The sequence below is a fragment of the Tupaia chinensis genome, unplaced genomic scaffold (genome assembly GCF_000334495.1).
Source record: "Tupaia chinensis unplaced genomic scaffold, TupChi_1.0 Scaffold000037_18, whole genome shotgun sequence".
Classification (NCBI taxonomy): domain Eukaryota; kingdom Metazoa; phylum Chordata; class Mammalia; order Scandentia; family Tupaiidae; genus Tupaia; species Tupaia belangeri.
In genome coordinates this window covers 1,514,213-1,538,136 of record NW_006159476.1, presented here as the reverse complement: position 1 = coordinate 1,538,136, position 23,924 = coordinate 1,514,213, and the positions used below count along the sequence as shown (strand labels likewise).

At 47.7% G+C, this 23,924-nt stretch overlaps 1 protein-coding gene across 1 annotated transcript in view; it reads right to left on the bottom strand.

Annotated features, from left to right (window-relative positions):
• Nucleotides 1–23,924, bottom strand: part of LOC102491213 (spectrin beta chain, non-erythrocytic 4) — a 39,958-nt gene that overhangs the window by 11,764 nt on the left and 4,270 nt on the right. Inside the window, 11 exon segments of the mRNA XM_027772051.1 lie at nucleotides 954–1,104; nucleotides 2,227–2,529; nucleotides 3,283–3,441; nucleotides 3,712–3,829; nucleotides 3,904–4,091; nucleotides 4,180–4,292; nucleotides 6,014–6,129; nucleotides 7,484–7,564; nucleotides 8,661–8,752; nucleotides 11,742–11,915; nucleotides 13,148–13,299. Of these exon segments, the coding sequence (XP_027627852.1) occupies nucleotides 954–1,104; nucleotides 2,227–2,529; nucleotides 3,283–3,441; nucleotides 3,712–3,829; nucleotides 3,904–4,091; nucleotides 4,180–4,292; nucleotides 6,014–6,129; nucleotides 7,484–7,564; nucleotides 8,661–8,752; nucleotides 11,742–11,915; nucleotides 13,148–13,299 (1,647 nt within the window).

Sequence of the window (23,924 nt, the reverse complement as noted above, 5' to 3'; positions counted from 1 at the left end):
GAAAACCTCTCAAAAAAAAAAAAAAAAAAAAGCATAATTGAACCATCCCTAGATCCAACCATGCCTGAAGTTCCTGGATGTTTTAGTTACATAAGACAATACAATTCCTTTTTTCTGTTAAACAAATTGCATTGTGTTCCTATCACTTGCTGGCAATCAGATCCTGACTTAAACTGTCCTTTATATAGTCCTTTATGCAGTTTTTTTTTTAAAGAATTATTTTATTATTGGGAACCAGCAGTTAGAGTAATGGCTATGTCACTGGACTCCCATGTAGTCGACCGTGGTTCGCGTCCCGGACCCGGTGGCTTAAAACTCATGCTGGGCGTGTGTGTGTACGTGCCCAAGATCCTGAGAGGAGAATGGAGGAGAAGGGATTGCAGCATGGCCATCCCCCCGGGGGTGATTTCTCGCTTTCTGTCTCTGTCTCTCTCTGTCTGTCTGGTGAGCGCACGCACCCTATAGCAAAAACCTCTCCAAAAAAAAAAAAAGAATTATTTTCTTATTTAATTCTATTCATCATTACTATTCTCTTTTTAACTTACAGAGAGAGAAATGAAAAGTGGGAAAGCAAGCTACCAGGTCTGGGACTCGAACTGTGGTCGACCATGTAAGAGTCCAGCGCCTCAACCACCACACCACCTGCCAACCCCCAGTTCTTTTTCTTTTTAACTTTTTTATAGTATTCACTAAGATTGGGCTATGAAGGGCTTCACACACAACAAGTGCTAGTAAACCTGAGCTATCACTACAGAATCTCAAAGCACAAAGTAGAGCGGCTCCACCTGTCACTTAGGGCACTAATTCCCCCATGATTTCCCTGGTGGAGTGTGATCCTAGGGTCTGTTTAGATGCCTTCAAGAACAGGAAGCTCACTCCTTCCTCCGTCTCTCAGGAGACCTGTGTCTGTTATTACTGGAAGTCTCCAGCCCGTTCCCATGCCTGAGACTCACCCTGCAGCTGGGAGAAACGCAGGGCAGCAGCATTGAGTGCTCCCACCCGCTCGCTCTGGGCTGCAATGTCTCCTTCCAGCAGCCCATGCTTCTGCAACAGGTCGTCCGCCTCCACCAGGTGCTGCCCGCACTCCCGGGACAGCAGCTGAGCCTGCAATGGGGGCAGCACTAAGCACAGCTTGGCATTGTTCTCAGCCACTCCCCTGTCCCTTGGCTGCCTGTGCCAACCTTCTACCACTTTGAACTCTGATCTGTCTTTCTCTGTCTCTGCCAATTCTCGCACTTCTGAATGTCTCCATCTTTCACTGTCTCCGTGTTTCTGGGCTCAGTCTCAATCAAGGAATCTCCCTCTTTGCCTCCGTCTTTCTCTTGTCTACACCTCTGTCTCATGTCTCTCTGCCTCTCTGAGTTTACTTTTTTTTTTTTCTTTTTGCTTTAATGTGTGTACACTCACGACAGAGAAAAAGAGAGAGAGAGAGAAAACTCATCCTCCAGAGGGGAAAGTCATGCCGCAGTCTCTTCTCTTCCATTCTCTCAGGATTTTGGGCATACAACCACATGCGAGCGGTGTGTTTTACAAGTTGCCAGGTTCAGGACTCGAACAGCATAGTTAGCTATGTGGGATCCATCTGCCCTAACCACCACATCTCCTAGCTGGCTCCCTTGTCTTTCTTTTTCTGTCCCTCTTGTCTACATAGCTTTCTCTTAATCTCTTGCTCTCTCTCTCTCTTGGTCTCCTGGATTTCTCTCTCTTCATTTCTTTTATATGTGAGAGAGACAGAGACAGACAGCACCCCCAACAGGGCCTCAACTCTAAGATCCACTCCCAGCCTCAGTCAGCCCAGGATCATGAGCACACCCGTACCTCACGTACTCAGGGAGGTCTCTGATACTTGTTTAGTTCCAGAGAATGTATACACTCGCCAGAGAGAGACAGAGAGATAGAGAGGAAGAAAGCACCACCAATGGGGAATGGTTATGCTGCAGTCCCTTCCCCTCCATTTCTCCATCCTGGTGGGATTTTGGCATGCATGTACGCATGCCTGGGTGTGCTCAGGGAGGTCGCTGAACATGAACCTGGAACCTTTTTATGTGGGTGAGCTTTGCAGAGTGTCACATTTTACTGCTGCACCACTGGCTGACCCTCCCCTGCCTCCAGCTTTCTCTACTTCCTTCTTCTGTCCTCCCCTTTCCTCGCCACCTCCACCACTGTCCACTTTCTCAGTGTCTGCACCCCTCCTTCCCCTCCCAGCACCCCATCCTTGGTCCCTACCTGCATCTCCTCCATCCAGTCCACCATGTACACCATCTCTTGGAAGACCTTCTGCAGGGCCAGGTTCTGCTCAAGCCGAGTCCGACGGGCACCTACCAGCCCTGTCAGCAGGGCCCACTGGCGCAGGACGCTGTCACGCTGTGCTGCCACCCGTCGGGCATCATAGTAGCCTTCGGCTGCCAAGGCCTGGGCCAGCTCCGCCACACCCTGCACCCGCTCTTCGTAGGCTGCGATGTCTGCTTCAATAGCTTCGTGCTTCTTCATAGCTGCCTCTACTGCCGGCAGCTCATACCCAAAGTTGTCCTGGGGCATGCAGGCCACAGACATTCACCCATAATGCCTCAGCAGTCCACATATTACTTTGACCTTGTGTGACCCTGGACCTCCCTCCCCATTACCTTGGAGACCAACTCCACTTTTACAGTTACCCTAGAGACCAGCCCCACCCTCTTGTCACTCTAGAGACCAACCCTGCTCTCCCCTGTTATCGTGGAGAATAGACCCACCTTCCTGTTTCCATGGAGACCAGCCTCACCTTCCCCTGTTTCCTTGGAGACCAGCCCTACCTTCCCCTGTTACCCCGGAGACCACCCCTACTCTATTCTGTTACTCTAGAGACCAGCTCCCCTTATATCTCTGACCCTAAACTTGTTACCTAGGAAACAGTTCCTATCCTTCCATTGCCCTGGAGACTGGGGACTAGGTCTACCCTATTCTGTTACTTAGGAGAACAACTTTATCCTCCTTAGTTACTCTGGACACCAGATACAACTTCCCTTGTCACTTAAGAGTCTAGTTAAACACTTTCCCTATTTCTGAAGAATTAATTCTTCCCTCTTCAGTTAGCCTCACTCTTTGCCCTGGAGATTATGCCTGTTCTTCTCACCCACCAATCACTTAGGAGGCCAATTCTCCCTCAGCATCCTCATTTGTCACCTCAAAGACTAAAACAGCCCTTTTCTGTTGCTTAGGAGATGGAGTTTCCCTCTCTGGTCCCAGGGCCTTCAGCTCCTCCCTTTCTCCCTTTCCCCCAGAGCCAAGCCCTATGCCTTGTACCTGGGAGACCAGGCGCTGGTTCTCATTCAGCCAACTCTCCCTCATGGCCACCTTGTGGTCAAACCTCTGGGCCAGTAGTTCCAGCTTCTCTTGCCGGATCAGCTCAGCCCGAAGGGCAGCCTCCCGCTCATGCTCGGCCTTTTCCAGCTGGCCCCATGCCTGTGGAGACAGGAGGAGGTAAGCAGACTCCAACAACCCCTGACAGTTTCGTGGTTCTGATTTCTCTGAGACAGCTTGCAGCATTTATGGCGCCTTTCTGGGGTGGGGGGGGAAGTTGCTCCCTCATGATGTTTTATTGCTACAAAATTATCAGAATGAATATCCAATCCATGATGTCTACAGTGTGAATGGCTCCCTTGAGCAGCAGCACACAATCTACACAACTCTGTACAGAGCAACTCCACTTGCCCTCCACATCTTCAGCCTCACCTTGTCAATATCCCAGATGCCACAGCCTTCCCGAGGCACGAAGAGGCGGCGGTTGCAGGCACGCAGTTTGCTCTGGATACTGAAGAGCAGCACCTCTAAGTTCCCCTTCTCTTGAAACCTGAAAGGGCAGGAGCTCAGGTGGCTGGCCTCCATGCCTCCCCCTGCCACCCACCATCCTGAACCAGGCCTCACTTGACAGGCTTCTCTAGTGTGCAGTAGGCCGTGAAAGCCTGCAGCTGCTGTTGCACCCCACTCAGTGAGTTGGCGAACTTCTGGGTGCTGATGAGGCCCACGGTGCGGTGGATCCAGGCCAGCAGCTCAGCTGCCAGCTCCTCATAGCGCTCTATGATCTTACCCACTTCCAGCACCTGGTCCAGGACCTGGCCCAGTAAAGGAACGCAGGCTCAGCCTCATCCCACATGTGTCCGCAGCTGGCTCCCTGGTCCACCCACTACTGGTTCCCCATACCTTCCCAATCCGCTTTCCCTCCACAGCCAGAGCCTTCATCTTAGAGAAATAGTGGTAGAAAGAGACCACATAGGTGATGATGGACTTTTCATCTGGAGCTTCCATGTTCACATCTTGAGGGGAGGAAGAGAAGAGCATGACAGTAGGCCCTTGGACAGAAGGACTGAAGGTATTGGGTGCAGGGAAGACCCCACTCTTACCAACTGTGTGACCTTGAGCAAGATAATCAAACTTTCCTTCAGTTTTTGTATCTCCTAAATGGTAATATACCTCAAGGGATTAGTTAGTCTTTTTTTTTCTTTTCTTTTTTTGGAGAGGTTTTTGCTTTAGTGTGCATGCGCTCGCCAGACAGACAAGAGAGAGACAGGGAGACAGAAAGCGAGAAATCACCCCCCAGGGGGATGGCCACACTGCAATCCCTTCTCCATTCTCTTCTCGGAATCTTGGGCACACACGCACACGTGCCTGGCATGAATTTAAGCCACCAGGTACAGGACTCAAACCGTGATCGACTACGTGGGAGTCCAGCAACATAGCCATTACATTAACTGCTGGTCTCAGGATTAGGTAGTTTCTGACACAGAAAGGAAATTGTCCATAATTATGTCTGGGACTCACCATCTTATCTTCCACCTCAGAGCCTTTGCACATGCAGTTCTCACTCTCTGAAACATTGTGCCTCCTTCCATATTTCTTTTTTTTTAAAATTATTTATTTATTTATCACCTCATTTATTTTTTAATTTGCCCAGAGAGAGAGGGAGGGTAAGTAAGAAAGAAAGCCACCAGGTCCGGGACTTGAACCGTGGTCGGCCATGTGGGAATGTCTAGCACCTTTAACCACCACGCCACCTGCTGGCCCCCTCCTTCCATATTTCTAACTTCCACTCACCCTTAAGGACTCACCTCAACTTAAATTTCCCTAGCTAAACCTACATGTTCACTCTGTCTAGTTGGACTCCTCATGTTAGTTTTCTCATAGTATCTCATTTCCATCACAGAATGTATTACAATTTGGAATTAAATATGGATACGCATGAGTCAGCCCCATAGCTTAATAGTTAAGGGAGCCCATGGTTGAGAGGATCAAATCCCTATCCAGTGACTTGAAAAACACCCAGGTACATGTGTAAGCATGCCTAAGTCCCAACAGGTTGGAGAAATGGAAAAGAAAAGATTATGGCATGACCGACCCCATTTGGGGGGGGTGCTTTCTTCCCTTCCCTCTCTCTTCTTATCCCTCTGCCTCTCTCTGGTGAGTGCATGCAAGAGAGACCATTTAAAATAAATAAGTAAATAGGTAGATAAATAAGTAAATAAATACTCATTAATGTGATTATGTCATTATCTAAATTTTGAGTTCCATAGAGACAAGGACCATGCCTCTTTCAAGTTTTTGCTATGGGGCATGCACACTCACCAGTGAGAGACAGAGAGACAAAGAGAGAAAGAGAAAGTGAGAAATGACACCCCTCCCCCCCAGGGGATGGCCATGCTGCAATCCCTTCTCCTCCATTCTCCTCTCAGGATTTTGGGCATGCATAGACATGTACCCAGCATGGTTTTCAAGCCTCCAGGTCCAGGACTCAAGCCATGGTCAACCACGTGGAAGTCCAGTGCTTTATCCATTATGCCACCTGCTGGCCCCTGTGCCTCTTTTTTAACCACTGTTCCTGCCATGCCATGGGAAAGGGGAGGGACTGAAGATGAGGAAGGGAAAGAATTGGGATTTGCAATGACGTTGGGGTGATTGGGTAGGCTGGAGTGGAATCTGAGATGGCACTGGGGCTGGGAGCCCCTGGGAGGCTGTCTGGGCTGGGTCGCGCAGGGCTCACCTTCAGGGTCCAGCAGGCGGGCCAGCCCCAGGTGCTGCTCCGCTGTACGGAAGGCTTTCTGCAGGTTGTAGTTTGCGTTGGATTTGGTGAGTTTGCTGAAGTCCACGAGATCAGGCCTGGGCAGGGGCACAGAGCAGGCAGGCAGCAGGCAGGCTCCAGAGCCAGGGGCCGAGCGGGTGACAAGACATTCTTGGCTGAGCCCCACCGGAGTGAGGGCCAGAGGGGGCAGGATATAGCCAAGGGGAAGCATGTGTGGTGTGCGGCTGTGTGGCGTTCATCTTGCTGTGAGTGGGATGACCCGGGCATGTTTCGTTGGTTCCTTTGAATGAGTGTGTGTGCTGGGCATATGTTAGCTGGCCCATGTGGACGGGTCAGTCCACGGGGGCAGCAAAGAGACTCACCCACGTGGAGTGTGTCAGAGAAACTACCCAGCAGTACGACTGTGGAGGTCTTTTATGCAGAGGCTTTATGTGTGTTGTGTGAGGGCACATATACATCTGCCTCCAGGCACACATGTGTTGCTTGGGTGTATATATATACGGTCTCATGTAGTGGTCTGGGGTCCGGGCAGCACATCTGAGCTGTGTCCCTCTGGGCGAGTTACTTCATATCCTGTGCCTTGCTTTCTTTCCTCATCTGTAAAATGGGGCTAAGAATAGTATCTGCCTCCCAGGGTCACTGAGTGCTAAATGATGTGGTGGACAGCTCTTAGGACATGCCTGGCACACAGGAAATGCCCAGTGAGTGTGACTGATTGTTACTGGGACCCCAGTTACTGCTCGTGAGTTTCTGTCTGTGGGTGGGTCCAGGTCTCCCATGTATGTACAAGCGTTTATGTGTGAGGCAGGGGTCATGTGTGAGCCTATGTCCACAGCAGAAAGAGCTGGATCTGGCTTCTGCCACACCAAAGCTAGGCCCTCCCAGCCTCTAGGACTCGGTTTGCCCAATCTGACATGTGGATGATCATGATGTGTGTGTAACTGGTCTGAGCGCTTGACCTTCAGCTGGCTCAGCCCCAGGCCCTGACGTATGACCGAGTGTGCAAGGAGCCAGGGAGGAGGACTCTGGGGGCTCCCCTTGAGGAAGGACTTTCTGATAGAAGTGTTGTATATATCCCACAGTGGACAGTCCCCAGGACAATAAGCTCCTCACCCCCAGGAGAATCTAAGCAACAGGTGCGGACTGTGTGTGTGCGCGTGGGTATCTGTGTGTGCACACACATCCGTGCAGATGCACACGTGTTTGTGTGTGAATAGGGTATGTGGCCGAACAGAGTCTGTGTGTGTGTGTGTGCCTGTCTGTAAACGTGAACGGGATGTGTGAAAAGGGAGTTAAATGTGTATGTGTGTGTAGAGGTCGATGGTCCTGAGTCTGTGTGTGTTGTCCATATACATACATGTACAGGTTGTAGCAGTACAGACATGGGGCAGGGTGCAGGGCAGGGCAGAGCTGGCCCAGGCCAGGTGGTACCTGTGCCGGTGAATGAGGGCATTGAAGGCCAGGCCGTCCCGCCAGCTGGTGGTGAAATTCTGGATGTTTACCTCTGGGTAGCTGGCAGTGTGCAGGGGAGAGACAGAGGCAGAGATGGAGAGAGTCAGGAGGTGAGAGAAGAAGGGAGATGGAGGGAGAAAGGAGGGAGGGAAGGGCATGAAAAGATGGATGATAGGGTGAAATTCTGGATGTTTACCTCTGGGTAGCTGGCAGTGTGCAGGGGAGAGACAGAGGCAGAGATGGAGAGAGTCAGGAGGTGAGAGAAGAAGGGAGATGGAGGGAGAAAGGAGGGAGGGAAGGGCATGAAAAGATGGATGATAGATATATATAGATACAGACACACACACACACACACAGAAACAAAAGTCAGAAGGAAGATGAATCCAGGGAAATGGAGAGTGAAAGACAGGAGAGGAAAGAAAGAGGGAGGCAGACAGAGAAAGGAAAGGAAAGAGGGAGGGAGGATAGAGAAGGGAGAGAGAGGAAGAGATGGGTGCAAGGAAAAGCAGACATATAGGAGAAGCAGATGGCATTGCAAGACAGACAGCCCCAGAAGAGTCAGAGAAAGCCTGCCTCCATCGTCCCTGCCCCTCCCTCCTTCCCCAGAAGCTGCTCTTTAGAAGCCATGCCCTTTCCTGCAGGGCAGAGAGCCAGGGGTCCCAGGGAACATGCCCATCAGAGTCTGTGTCCTATCCCTGCCATCTCAACCACACTGAAGCCCCCCACCCCCACCAGGGCCCTGCACTTTCCTATGCAAGCTTCCAGATCCCTGGTGTGTGCTTCCCCAGGTAGAGGGGTGATAGCTCGTGAGGGGAGGAGTGGGGGTCAGAGCTGAGATGCAGGGCTAGGGGTCCACACAGGTGCCAGCAAAATCTTTTGAAGTACAGGATAAGACTGGGTGGAAGGTGGAGAGAAGGGCGCAAGCCAGGAACCTGATATTGGTCTCTGAAGATCCTAGGCTTGAACTTGGCCTTCCAACTTCTAAGAAGGTTTACTCATCACAGTCAGATACGTGTGTATATTTTTAATACCAGTTAGTCAGCTTAGGCTGTCACTTTTTGACACTGAGGACAAGGGCTGCTCTTTGAGCACTTGTCCTGGAAGGGACTCCAAAGTTTAGGGACCCACCTGCCTGTGAGGACAGGGCCGGGCTTACCCAGCTGTCTTCATCTGACACCATAAGAGCAGAGCGTCCTTGGCCGAGCGTGTCTCTCTGTTGTCCTCAGTCTCAATCTTGATGACTTGAATCTATGAGGATACAAAGAAGTGGCTTTTGGCCATTTCTTTGTGTTGACATGAGAGACCCCTCCCCATCCTGTGACCAGCAAGGACGGCAGGTGTCAGAGGAGATGGGGGAGGCAGCTCAGGCTGAGGGTGGGGGTCCAGAGATGAGTTCTGCAGTGGGCCAGGACAGCTGCCATTGAAGGAGGGACTTGCAGGTTCCAGTCTCATTTCCAGGGAAACCTCCAAACTGAGGATCTGGACCACTCTCCTGGTCCAGGCCACCATCATCTCCCACGTGGGCTAGTGCAGTATCTTCATGCTGGCCTCCCTTCTCCTGTGCCTACAGTCTGATGCTGGGAACACCCCAATCAGGTCATGTGCCTCCTCTCCTCAACACCCTTCATGGCTCTGTTTCATTCAGAAAAAAAACCAACTCTTCATGATCTTCCCCCCGTAAGTGTCACTCTGGACCTCATCCCTGGCATCTTCCCACCTCAGAGCCTTTGCACCAGCTGTTCCCTCTGCTTGGACTATCCTTTCCCCAAGTGCTCACATGGTTCTGCCCCTCTTTGGGGTCTTTTCTACAATGCCACCTTCTCAATGAGATCTTCACTGACCACTTGGTCTGTTTCCTCGTTGGTAAAAATGGGATGATAAATAGTCCCTATGTATGGGGTTGCTGTGTGTATTAAATGTCAGATCCCGGGACCAGCAGTTAGCGTAATGGCTATGTCGCTGGACTCCCATGTAGTTGACCGCGGTTCACGTCCCGGACCCGGTGGCTTAAAACTCACGCTGGGCTTGTGTGTGCATGCCCAAGATCCCAAGAGGAGAATGGAGGAGAAGGGACTGCAGCGTGGCCATCCCCCCTGGGGGGTTATTTCTCACTTTCTGTCTCTCTCAGTCTTTCTGGCGAGTGCACACGCCCTGTAGCAAAAACCTCTCCAAAAAAAAAAAAAAGTCAGATCCCCATTCCCTGCTTATTCTCCTTAGTATTTATTGCCACTACACACTGATTGCTGGATTAGGTCTTCTGTCTTCCCCACTAAAATGTAAAAGCCCCAGGACCACAGGGACATTACCTATTTCGTTCACTGCTGAATCCCACTCATAGGTGTTCTATAAAGTGATGGTCAACACAGAATCTACAGGGGGTCCCAGAGCCGCAGGTGGTATTTGAGTCTTGAGTCAGGAACTGGGTTTGGCATGCGGGTCCCAAGAGAGAGAGAACTGTGACTCTACCAAGGAGGTCCTGGTGCCTAAGGCAGCCACAATGATCCCCGACCCTTAATTCTGATTCACAGTATCCATGCCTGGCTCCAGCCCTTCCTGCTCCTGGATCCCAGGGATGCTTTCCCAACCCTGAAATCTTGGAGCATAACCACCACATCCCAAGCTGACCTTAGTATTGTCCCCAAACCTTCTCTTCCTCCCTGGTCCTGTCTCAGGTCAAACCCATCATTCCCCAATCTTCAGATCAGAACTCTGAGTCTCCTCCTGGACTCTCCACTTCCTCTCTCCCTCCTCTATGGCCTATCTACTCCACTGCCTGAGTGTGAGTCCCACCTGCCCACTCTTCATTCCACAGCACTACCCTGGCCCAGCTCAGTCTCCTCTCTGGGCTCTCAGCCCCTAAGTTTGGTAATCACCTCCAATTCAGCTGGATCTTCCCGAATCTGATTACAGGCCTCCCCTTGCTGAAAGTCCAACCTCTCCCCATCTCACTCAGAATGAAACCCAAACTCCTAATTACAGACCACCTAGCCCTGCTAACCCCCCTGACCTCATTTCCTCCCCAACTTCCTCGTGACTTCACTTCTCTAGCCGTACTGCCCCTCCTTCTGTATCTTCTACATATCAAGGTCAGCCCCACCTCAGGGTCTTTGCATCTGCTGTGCCCCCACCTAGATGCTTTCTCCTTTCATCTTTGTACGTCATTCAGGCATCGGTTTCTCAGCAAGCCCTTTTCTGACAGCCATATCTGAAATCTGAACAGCAACAATCTGATATTTTTTAAATTTTTATTTAGATTTTTGCCATAGGGTGCTTGCCAGAGACAGACAGAGGGAAAGTGAGAAATCACCCCTCAGCGAGGATGGCCATGCCACAATCCCTTCTTCACTTTCCTCTATGGATCTCGGGGTGGTGTGATCTTCAAGCCACCAGGTCAAGACTCAAACCACAGTTGGCCATGTGGGAATCCAGTTCCTTAACCGTCATACCACCTGCTGGTCCGAACAACCTGATATTTTACATCAACCTGATATGTACTGCTTTTATCATAACTTATTCCTTTCTGCATGGCTTTTCTTTCTTTTTTAACTTCTCTGCCCAGAGCTGTCTCTTTTCTCATATGTGGATTATTTATGTATTATATTTGTTGGTTGTCTGTCACCTTCACCGCAATATACTCTCTATAAAGGCAGATCATCTGTTTCTGTACTGGGGCAAAACTGCCTGGGTTTGAATCCCAGCTCTAGTATCCAGCTTTGTGTGTGATCTTGAGCATATTACTCCACCAATCTGGGCTTCTGTTTCCTTGCTGGTGAAAATGGGATGATAAATAGTGCCTACGTATGGAGTTGCTGTGTGTACTAAATGTCTAGTGCTTGGGACAGAATGATACACAAATGATGATCACAGTGACAGTCTTTTCATCATCACTTTGGTCTCCACCACCAGGAACTGGGTTTCTGAACTAAACTAGGAATATCCTTGCATCTGTTTCCTTGCTGGTGAAAATGGGATGATAAATAGTGCCTACGTATGGAGTTGCTGTGTGTACTAAATGTCTAGTGCTTGGGACAGAATGATACACAAATGATGATCACAGTGACAGTCTTTTCATCATCACTTTGGTCTCCACCACCAGGAACTGGGTTTCTGAACTAAACTAGGATGAATGAATGAATGAATGAATGAATGAATGAATGAGTGGGTGAATGGGTGGGGGTGCCCTCCTAAGCTTCCAATTCCATGGGGGTATTTGGGAGGGGGGTCATTTGAGGATCACCTGGAAGCGCAGAATGATAGTCCAGACCAGCCCCAGCGTCAGTCGGTGATTCCCATCCACAATGTCATGGGATCCCACGTTCTCCAGATGCACGCGCTGCTCCTTCAGGAACTGCAGAGCCTTGTCCACATTCTCCAGCGAGTGGATTCGCATCCGGCCACGCGTGGGCCTTGGCTAGGGCAGTAGGGGCATTGGGTGGTAGGAGGTAGAAGGAGGCAGGAGCACTGCACCTTCGTCCCCGCTCCCTTCAAAAAAGCCCGCCCCTCCTATAGCCACATCCCCTGAGTGTCCATGATCAGGCCACCCCCTTCAGTTTTATCCAAGACCCAGGACTCAATCCTATAAAAGCCCTACCCCTGCATTTCAGACTCTTTTGATAGTCAAGTTCCTTCAGGACTTATTCGAATTCCTGATTCTGCCTCTCCTACTGACGCCCCACCTCCAACTTGATAGCCCCACCCCTCCTCAGGAAGCTCCGCCCCTGTGGTCTCTAGCCGTAGTCTTGCCTGTTTCATTGGACCTCTCCCCTGTCCACCAATGTTTAGCCACTAATTTCGTGGCCACACCTTTTATTGCTTCTCTTACAAACCCCTATCTAGACCCACGCCTATTTCTTTTATTTTCTTTTCTCTTTCTCTGTTTCTTTCTTTCTCTTATTTATTTTTTTTTTGAAAGATTGTTGCTATAGGGCACATGGCAATCACCAGAGAGACAGAGAGAAAGTGAAAAATCCCCCCCCCCCCAAGGGGAATGACCACACTGCAGTTCCTTCTTCTCCATTCTCCTTGGGATTGCAGACACACACACACACACACACACACACACACAAACACGCCCGGACCCCACACATACCCTCCAGATCCACGTCTATTTCAATAGAACTCAGAGCTCTCCCCCAGTTTAGAGCCCAATTCTTTCCGATGGTGTCTGTTCCTATTCTATACCCAGGCTCCTCATGACTTCTAGAATTCCAGGCTCTCCTCATTCAAGGAATTTCTACCTTCTTGCCTAGGACCTAAGTCTCACCCTACCAATGAACACTGCCCCCATGCCGGGCATCCACTGATCTCCACAACAGGATTCTGCCCCTGTTTTATAGCCATACCCCTTGCTAACACAGAACCGGGGCCAGTTTCTCCCAATCAAGCCCAATCCTTCCAAGAAAGTGCCGCCCCTGCACTATAGCCCACCTCTCTGCAGAAACTGGCTGGGTTCCACTGCACGTGCCCTGGGCTCACACTCAAGCTCCATCTCTGTGCCATAGCCTCGCCCACATGAATAAAGGTGCCTCTGATCCCCCAGGCTCTTGGTCTAATAGCCAGGCCCCTGCTTGTAGTCAACCTTTACAGCAAGCGATGCCCGGACCCCAGGGCCAACCCCTTCCCTAGCCCTTCAGGCCCCCTCACCAGCTGCTCGCCTGACAGCACTTCCAGGAGTCGCGTGAGCACGAAGCCATCCCGGAGGTCCGCATAGAGGTCCCCAATGTGGCAGCCCACGCGGGCGAGGTGCGAGTTCACCCACTTGGTGAAGGTTTTCTTCTGCACAGCCTCCCGCTCATCTGGAGGACAAGGCCTGATAAGCTCTCGTCACTGGGGAACCCCGGGCCTCCTTCCAGCTTCATTCCAGCCCTTCAGGGTCTGGCCAGACCCAATCCTCTGCAGTGAAGCCTTTGTACAGGCAGCTCCTCCTACCTGGGAGGCCCTTCTGTTGTCCTCCTGGCAATAACCTCCCTACCCTTTAAAGTTTGCCGTGAGATAGCACATCCAGGGGAAACCTCTGTTTGCTACCCAAGTTGATGCTGTCCATTCATTCATTCAATAAATATTTGTGGGCCCACTCAATGTGGGGGGCACTGTTCTGGGCTCTGTGAGTTGAGACAGCACCCCTCCCTAACAGACAGTAGTTTAGTGGGGGCACATATAATAAGAGGAACCTTTAAAAAGATCATGGAAAACGCCTAGTATGAAAAAAATTATGCATGGAGTTATACACATTTGCACTAAAATAAATTTGTGCTTTTAATTTCATTTTACCATGAGTTTTTTAAAGTACTCTCGTATGAGTGAACGCTGGGGAGTCATGAGGGGGTTTTTCTTTTATTTCAGAATTATTTATTTTATTTTATTTATTATTATTATTATTTTACTTCACCAGAGATGGGATGAGAGAGTGAAAAAGCAAGCCAGGGTCCAGGACTCCAACTGCAGTCAGCCATGCCATCTGCTGGCTCCACCAGGAGGCCTTAAAGAGGTGGGAGACAGGATGAGAGCTGTGTTTCAGGAGAATCTCTAGCAACTCTGTGAAAGGTGGATCAGAGAGGGCAAGAATGGCAGCCAGAAGTCCACAGAGGACATGTGAAACAGGACCCAGGAAGGAGAGGTTGAGGCCGGATCCAGACAGAAGCTGTGGGGAGGGGAGGAGGGGTGGCACTGGAGAGTTAGCGAGAGAATCGAATCTCCTTCATCATTGCTTCCTTAGAACAATAGTAGTGGGCACAGGGCTGCTCCGGTAGAAATGACATTTCCCACCTCCCTAGGGCTGAGGTGTAGGCATGTGACTAAGGTCTCACCAATGGGAGTGGAGCAAAACGTACTTGGCTTCTATCTGGCTTGCTTGCAGGGAAACTGTTCAGGACCTCTTGAACTATCTTTTTTTCTTTTTTTCTTTCTCATCTTTCCTTCCTTCTTTCCTTCCTTCCTTCTTCCTTCCTTCCTTCCTTCCTTCCTTCCTTCCTTCCTTCCTTCCTTCCTTCCTTCCCTTCTTTCTTTCTTTCTTTCTTTCTTTCTTTCTTTCTTTCTTTCTTTCTTTCTTTCTTTCTTTCCTCTTTCAGGTGTGGTGGCACCCGCCCTAAGGCAAAAACTTATGGAGGCTGGAGGATTGCGTCATCAAGTCTTTTTCTTTCTTTCTTTCTTTTTTTTTCTTTCTTTTTGTTTATGGTAGAAAGTGTGTGCATGCATGTGAAGGAGAGAATGAAGCACACTTAACAGGGTTTCCACAGTCATGCTCCCCTTTCTCTAGCTCTCCAGTTACTTGGGACCCTGGACAACCAGGGGATCCAAACCTGGAGTTGACCATGTGGCTTCCAGTCTAGCAGGGCACTGTGTTATCACTGCACCACAGTAGTAGGCCCCCTTTTGTTCAATAAAACTTTTTTTTTGGGGGGGGAAGAGGTTTTCGCTATAGGGCATGTGCGCTCACCAGACAGACAGAGAGAGACATAGAGACAGAAAGCGAGAAATCACCCCCCAGGGGGGATGGTCACGCCGCAATCCCTTCTCCTCCATTCTCCTCTCGGGATCTTGGGCACGCACAAACACGCGCCCTGCGTGAGTTTTAAGCCACCAGGTCCCGGACACGAACCGCGGTCGACTACGTGGGAGTCCAGCAACATAGCCATTACGCTAACTGCTGGTTCCCTTGTTCAATAAAACTTTAGCATGAGCTATAATTCATATATTATAAAATTATAAAATTCACCCTTTTAAGGGGCCAGCAGGTGGCATAGTGGTTAAGGCACTAGATTCCCACATGGTGGACCACAGTTCAAGTCCTGGACCTGGCAGCTTGAAACTCACGCTGGGTACGTGTGCCCAAAACCGCAGGAAGAAAATGAAGGAGAAGGGATTGTGGTATGGCCAAAACCCCCGGGAGGGTAATTTTTCACTTTCTTTTCTTTTTTCGGAAACAGACATGAGACCAGCAGATGGCATAATCGCTTGGTTCCCACATGCTCAACTGTGGTTCAAGTCCCAGACCTAGCAACTTAAAACTCACGCTGAGCATGCGTGCCCAAAATCCTGAAGGGAGAATGGAGAAGGGATTGTGGTGTGGCCATCCCTTCCCCAGGGCAGGGGAGGGGGTTCTAGCTTTCTGTCCATTTGGCAAAAGCACAAGTCCTATAGCAAAAATCTCTCTAAAAAAGAAAGAAAGAGACACAGTGAGACAGACCCTGAGAGAGAAAGTGAGAAACCACACCCTGGGGGGATAGTCATGCCAATTCCCTTCTTCATTCTCTTCCTGGGATCTTGCACACATGCACAGATGCCCAGTGTGATTTTCAAGCCACCAGGTCCAGGACTCAAACCACAGTCAGTCATCTAGGAGTCCAATGATGTAACCACCACACCATCTGCTGGTCTTGATTTCTCACTTTCTCTCTATTTCTCTCTATCTCTCCAGCAAGCACACACACACACACACACACACACACTATAGCAAAAAATCTCTACAAATAAATAAATAAAATGTAAACTCAGGGGCTAGCAGGTGGCGTGATGATTAAGGTGCTGGATCTGATATTGCCCACTGCAGTTCAAGTCCTGGACCTGACAGTTTGTTTTATCTCTTTCTCTTTCTCTCTCTGGTGAGCATCTATGTCCTCTGGCAAATTTTTAAAATAATATATATTTTTTTGGGGGGGGAGAGGTTTTTGCTGTAGGGTGCGTGCGCTCACCAGAGAGACAGAGAGAAGAAAGCGAGAAATCACTTCCCAGGGGGGATGGTCATGCTGCAATCCCTTCTCCTTCATTCTCCTCTCAGGATCTTGGGCATGCATGCACACGCTCCCAGTGTGAGTTTAAGCCACTGGGTCTAGGACTCGAACCGTGGTTGACCACATGGGAGTCCAGCGACAGCCATTATGCTGACTGCTGGTCACTTAAAACAATATTAATAAAATTAAATAAATAATTTAAAACTAAATAAAGTGTAAATTCAATGTCTTTTTGTATATTTACCGAGTGGTTCAGCCATCACCACTGTCTAATATCAGATTTTCACTACCGTCCCAAAAAATCCCTTATCTATTCCAGTCCCTCCTATTCTTCCTTGTCTCAGCCCTAGGCAATAGCTGACCTGCCTTCTGTCCCTTTCTATCTCCACAGATTTGCCTATTCTGGACATTTCATATAAATAAAATCATACACTATATGGCTGTTTATGTGTCTGGCTTCTTTCACTTAGCATAATGTTTTTAAGAATGAGCCATGTTGCATCAGGTGTCAGAATTTTTTTTTAAGGTTTTTGCCATAGGGTGTGTGGACTTGCTGGAGAGAAAGAGAGAGAGACAGTGAGAACAAGAGTGAGAAATCATCCCCCAGCAGGGATGGCCATGCCATAGTCCCTTCCATGCCATAGTCCCTTCTCCATTCTCCTCCTGGGATTTTGGCCATGCACACACAGGTGTGCAGTGTGATTTTTAAGCCACTGGGTCCAAGACTCAAACCATAGTCAGCATGTGAGTCCAGCGCCGTAAGCACTACGCCACATACTGGCCCCCAGAACTCTTTTTATGCCAGAGGCTGCTGCATATGAGAGAGAGAAAGCACCCCAGTGGGGTGTGGTCACACTGCAATCCTTTCTTCTCCAGTTCTCCATTCCATTAGGATCCTGGACATGTGCATGCACCTGCATGAAGCCACTGGGCCTGGACTGGAACTCTGTCAGCCACACAGAATGTGGCTTCCCCTGCGTAGTGCATATGGCTATGCCATGGGGCCAGCCCAAGTGCCAATACTTTATTCCTTTTTATGGCCAAATACTATTCCATTGTATATACTACAACGGATATACTATGTTTTACTTATCCATTCATTAACCGATAGACATTTGGGTTGTTTTGTTTTATAGTTATTATAAATAATGTTGCTATAAATATTTAGATAGAAAATTTTTGTATGAACATACATTTTCAATGATCTCAGGCATATACCTAGGAGTGGAATCTCTGAGTCATTTGGTAAGTATAGGATTAACTTTTTGTTTTTGTTTTTAAATTTTTTGCTATAGGGCATGTGTGTTTATTGGACATAGACACAGGGAGGAAAAGTGATAAATCACCTCTCAGAGGAAATGGCCACATTGCAATCCCTTCTCCTCCATTCTCTTCCTGGGATTTTGGGCACACACACACACACACACACACACACACACACACAGAGGCATGTGTGTGTGTTTTCAAGCCACTGGCTTCCAGGACTTGAACCACATACATAGTCCTGTGGGATCCAGCAGCCTTAACCTCATGCCACCTGCTGGCCCCTTTTGCCCACATTTAATTGGATCATTTGTCTTTTTATCATCTACTCTTTTTGCAACTTTTGTAATCTAAATATTGTGTAATTAAAATTTATTTAAAAATTTGGGTGAAGGGGCCAGCAGGTGGTGTGGTGATTAGGAGCACTGGACTTCCATAGGGCTGACCATGGTTCAACTCTTGGATCTGGTGGCTTGCTTTCTCACTGTCTCTCTTTCTCTGTCCCTGTCTGGTCAAATTGAAATAAATAAATTCATAAGTAAATAGTTTAACTTTATTTAGCGTGACCATCCCCCGGGGAGGTGATTTCTTATTTTCTTTTCTTTCTTTCTTTCTTTCTTTATTTATTTTGAGAGGTTTTCACTATAGGGCGTGTGCGCTCACCAGACAGACAGAGAGAGACATAGAGACAGAAAGCGAGAAATCATCCCCCAGGGGGGATGGCCACGCTGCAATCCCTTCTCCTCCATTCTCCTCTTGGGATCTTGGGCACGCTCGCACACGCGCCTCGCATGAGGTTTCGAACTGCGGTCGACTAAGTGGGAGTCCAACGACATAGCCATTACACTAACTGCTGGTTCCCTGATTTCTTATTTTCTGTCTCTCTGTCTCTCCAGCTACGCAACATGCTCTATAGCAAAAAAAAAAAACTCTTAAAAAAAAAAAGTAGGGACTAGCAGATAGCATAATGGCTACGTCGCTGGACTCCCATGTAGTTAATCATGGTTCGAGTCCCGGGCCCGGTGGTTTAAACTCACGCTGGACACATGTGCGTATGTTCCCAAGATCCCGACAGGAGAATGGAGGAGAAGGGATTGTGGTGTGGCCATCCTCCATAGGGAGGGTGATTTCTCACTTTCTGTCTCTCTGTCTCTCTCTGTCTTTCTGGCAAGTGCACACACCCTATAGTAAAAACCTCTCAAAGAAAAAGAAAGTGAATATTGGGCCAGTAGGTGGTATGGTGGTTAAGGTGGCTGGAGAAGGGCTTATGACATGACCACACCCCACTGGAGGGGTGCTCTCTCTCTCTGTCCTTCTCTCTGTTTCACTCTGCAGTCATGACTACTTCAACTACAGATCCACAGGAATGAAAGTTGTCATATCATGGGATATTTCAGAAGGAGCCAAAATTCTGAAATTTTTTTAAAGACAAAATCTCCCTATATTTAAATGTTGGCAACTAATTACATTTTTATAAAACATGGTGGGGATGCCACCATACATACCCCAGAGTACCTCTCTGACCTCAGAAGACACTGAATGCTGACTATATTCTGTGCAGAAAATACACTCCCCAACTCACAATGGTTCAACTCACAGTGGTTTAACTTTATGAGGGTGAGAATGCACTCAGTAGAAACTGTACTTTCAGTACACATGCAACCATCTCATTTTCACGTCAGTGTGCTCTTCACTACCATATGCTGTGTCTTCTATTTGCTCATCTGGTGTCATCCTCTGTTCCTCTGCACCTGCCCTAGGTCCAGAGCAGCAGGCTAGCATGGACCATGTGAATGGGCTCCTCACCTGCGGGGGTCCTCAGGGGCCCTAAGACCTTCAGGCTGGGTTTGGCTAGCAGAAGATCAGAAGAGAGAGAAGAGGTCAAGGAATTCCCGCCTTCGGCACTTCTGGAAGTGCCTGACTCCTGTCCCCATATGCCAATCTCCTGCTGGGTGTCCCCTCTTCCTTCACCACTGCCTTCCCTGTTCCAATTCCTGAGGCCTCCATTAACTTTGTGAGTTCCCTTAGTCCTGCCCACCTCTCTATAGTTCCCTCATTAAACTCCCTTCAATATTGCCCCTTTGAGGGGCATCTACTTCCTGTCAGGGCCCTAACTGGCATAGATACCTTTGGGTTGTCAAAATTCCAGCCAAAGGACAATTGTCCTACCTCTGCCACAGTGCTCATATTGAGTTCTTTTACCACTTATTTACAGGTGCTCCTTGACTTGCAATGGGGTCACATCCCCCCAAAAAACCATTGAAATTTGAAAATAATGTAAGGTGAAAATGCAGTTAATACAACTAACCTACTAACCTAGTTCAGCCTAGCCCACCTTCAATGTGCTCAGAACACTGGCATTAATTAGCCCACAGTTGAGCAAAGTTGCCTAACCCAAATCTTTATTATTTTATAATAAAGAGTTGAATATCTCATGTAATTTACTGAAATTGCTGAAAGTGAAAATACATTGGTTGCATGGGTACTCAAAGTATGGTTTCTACAGATCTCATTCTCACCATCATAAAGTCGAACCATTGTAAGTTGAGCCATTGTGAGTAGGGGAGTGTATTCTCCACTGTGGCAGTCACCAATCACAAATGAGAAACATTTCCTTAGACTCTGACTTCAATTTATTCATGTATTTAATTCTATATTTAACATATACACTTGGTCCGGGACTTGAACTGTAGTCAGCTATCTGGAATCCAGCTGCCTTTACCACTAAGCTATGGACTGGCCCCATATATGTAATACGAGAGACTTTCATAGAGCAGTCTACTACTGGCTAACAGGGAAAAAGACTTAATGTGTCTTTTGGCTATTTGTCTGGGAAAAGTTAGGAAAGCAAAGAATACCGAATAGGTGGGTCTTCCAAAAGTTCATGGAAAATGCATGCTATGAGAAATGTACATGGATTTGAAGTTTTTGCACCAAAAAAATTTCAAGTTTTAATCCCATTTTCCCAAAAACTTTCTGTAATCCCCTTACGTTGGTAGAAATTCCCTCACTCTCATGCTTGCCCATGAGAGTACAGACTAGGACAGCTGCTTGGAAAGCTATCTAAAAGACCTAAATCAAATTAAATTAGGACATATTCCACGACCCAGCAGTTCAGTCTCTATGTGTATAACCCAAAGGCTTTCTTCACACTGGTTCATATGGTGCCATATGCAAGGATGTGCAATATTACTTGTTGACCAGGGGAGGTTCAGGATTGGAGATAGTCTGACTGTCCACCACTGGGAATGGGTCAAATATTGTTAGTGCACACAGGAACCCCTTGTAGCACTTAGAAGCCACAGATTAGATGCACCCAGAGCCAAACAGAAGAGTCTTAGAGCACAACGCTGAATGAGAAAAGAATGTGAGCTAGACCGTGATAAAACTCACAGTTAGTAATAATACCTGCATGTGCAAACCAATAGACACATGGGTTCCCAAATTTATGACAAAGTAATATCGCAGCTCAAGAGAGAAAGGACAGTCTTTTCAATAAATAGAGCTGAGTTGGTTTTCTTAAGGCCAAACTTACAAATCATTAAAAATTGGACTATAATAAACAAACAAACAAACAAATAAAGCTGAGTTAACTGGATATCCATAGAAGGAAAAATGAAACTTAACCCACACTGTATATAGCAATAACAAATTTCATTTGGCTGATACATCTAAATGTGAAAGGGATACAATAAGACCTTTAAAAGACATCAAAGAATATCTCCATGATCTTGGACCAGACAAAGAATTCTTAAGACACAAATAAAGTAGACATGTGGAAAATACTTAGCAAATAATTATTAGACTAGACTACAGTAAAATTAAGAAATTCTGTTCATCTAAAGGCCTCATTGAGAGAGTGAAAAGAAAGCTAGAGTGAGAGAAAATATTTGCAACACATATATCTGACAAAGGACTTGTGCTCTTGAAAAACCATCAGAAAAAGGCAGAGAAATTAGTAAGAAAACGGGCAGGGCTAGCAAGTGGCCTAGTAGTTATGGGAATCGATCCTACATAGCTGACCTGGTTCAAATTCTGGTTCTAGAGGCTTGAAAAACATGTTGGACACATGTGCATGTGTACCCCAAATCCCAACAGGAAGGAAAAATGGAGAAGGGGTTGTAGCATGACCACACTCTACTGAGGGAGGGTGGTTTCTGTCTCTTCTCTAGCTTTGGCAAGGCATGTATCCTCTGGTGATTAAAAAACAGAAAGAAAATGGACAAAAGACCGGAACAGGCATTTCACAAAAGGATATTTGAATGGTCAATAAACATATGAAGGGCTGGCTCCATGGTTTAGTAATAATGTGTTGCTCAGGAAAAGCCAGGTCCTGGGCCAGCAGATGGTGTGGAGGTTAAGGTGGCTGGATCCTACATGGCTGACCATGGTATGAGTCTGGCACCTGATGGCTTGCTTTCTCATTTTCCTTTTTTCTCTCCCTCTCTAGTGAGTGCACATACCCTGTGGTAAATTTTAAAATAAAAATAATAATAAATACAATTAAATAAATAATTGTGTGCATGCATGCCCAAGATCCCGAGAGGAGAATGGAAGAGAAGGAATTGCAGTGTGACCATCTCCCTTGGGGGTGATTTCTCGCTTTCTGTCTCTCTGTCAAGCGCACGTTCCCTATAGCAAAAACCTCTCCAAATAATAATAATAATAATAATAATAATAATAATAATTTTTTAAAGAATCATTTGACTTAACTTTATTAATTTATTTACTTATTTTTTAAGTTTGACCAGAGAGGGCAGAGTGAGAAGGAGAGAGAGAGAGTGAGAGTGAGCAAGCAAGCAAGCCACCAGGTCCTGGTCTCAAACCACAGTCGGCCATGTGGAAGTCCAACACCCTCAACCTCCATACCACCTGCTGGCCCCAATAATTATTGTTTTTAAAATTTGCTATAGGGCAGGTGCACTCACGAGAAAGAGACAGAGAGAGAGAGAGGAAAAGCAAGAAAGCAAGCCACCAGGTTCAGGACTCAACCCATGGTCGGCTATGTGGGAATCCAGCACTATAACCATTATACTACCTGCTACGCCCTCTCTCCCCTTTAAGGTTGATTTATTTCAGGTCCAGCAGGTGGCATAGTGGTTATGACACTGGATTCCCACATGTTTGACCACACTTTGCGTTCTGGACCTGGTAGCTCGAAACTCATATTGGGCAGGTATCCATTTATGCTCAAAATTCCAAGAGAAGAATGGACCTGGACCTGCCCCCACCCCACCCCGGGGGATGATTTCTCATTTTCTCTCTCTCTATCTCTCCAATGAGCACACCTACCCTATAGCAAAAAGGGTATAGAGCTAAACAAAAGAAAAGTCGGGGGACCAGCAGTTAGCGAAATGGGTACGTCGCTGGACTCCCATGTAGTCGACCGCGGTTCAAGTCCTGGACCCGGTGGCTTAAACTCAGGCTGGGTGTGCATGCGTGTGTGCCCAAGATCCTGAGAGGAGAAAGGAGGAGAAGGAATTGTAGTATGGCCATGCCCCCAGGGGGTGATTTCTTGCTTTCTGTCTCTCTGTCTCTGTCTTTCTGGTGAGTGCATGCGCCCAATAGCAAAAACTTCTAAAAAAATTTAAAAAACAAACAAACAAACAAACAAAAACTCTAAGGGCAGTGGGCAAAGGGTGACAGAAGAATGGGATCCATCAGGTCTGCATTTGGAGCGCAAGGTAGCTGCCCCAGGGGTAGTTTCAGGGGCTGGCTGTTAAGCTGAACATTTATGTCTTTGCAGTTTGATTCTGGAATTTCTCTGTAGTGTTTTAGCTATAGAGCTACAGGAGGACTGCAGACATGGGAGATTTAAACAGTTGTGTGTTTGTGTGCATTTAAGAAAACTGTAGCTATAGTAATTTAAGTGGACCCAAAGAGTAATGAGGAAAATGTTTTCCTTAAAGAGGATCCCTACATTTTTCTGGGACACATGCTCTCTGATGCATGGTTCTATGATTTGAAGAGTTCTCAGTCCTCATCTTACCATCTCCCACCTCTACTTAAAATCTTTCCATAGCTCCCAGTACCCTCTAAGACCCTTTAAGATCCAGCTCCTTGGGGCCAGCAGATAACATGGTAGTTAAGGGTGCTGGATTCCCACATGGCCAACCACAGTTTGAATCTCGGACCTGGCAACTTGCTTTCTCACTCCCCTACCCCCCATCCTTCTCTGGTCAAACTTAAAATAAGTAAATAAAGTTAAATAAAATAATCATTTAAAAAAAAGATCCAGTTCCCACCAGCTTCTCTTCCATCATCACCTACCCCTCGCCTACAGCCTTCATACTCCAGGTCCTCCCAAGTTCTGAAGGTCTTGATATACTGCTCTTTTGCCTAAAATATTTCATCACTGTCCAACACAAGTACCTCCTCTGGGCTCCTACAGCCTCTGGGTTTCCCAATCACATTCATTTGCCTATAAC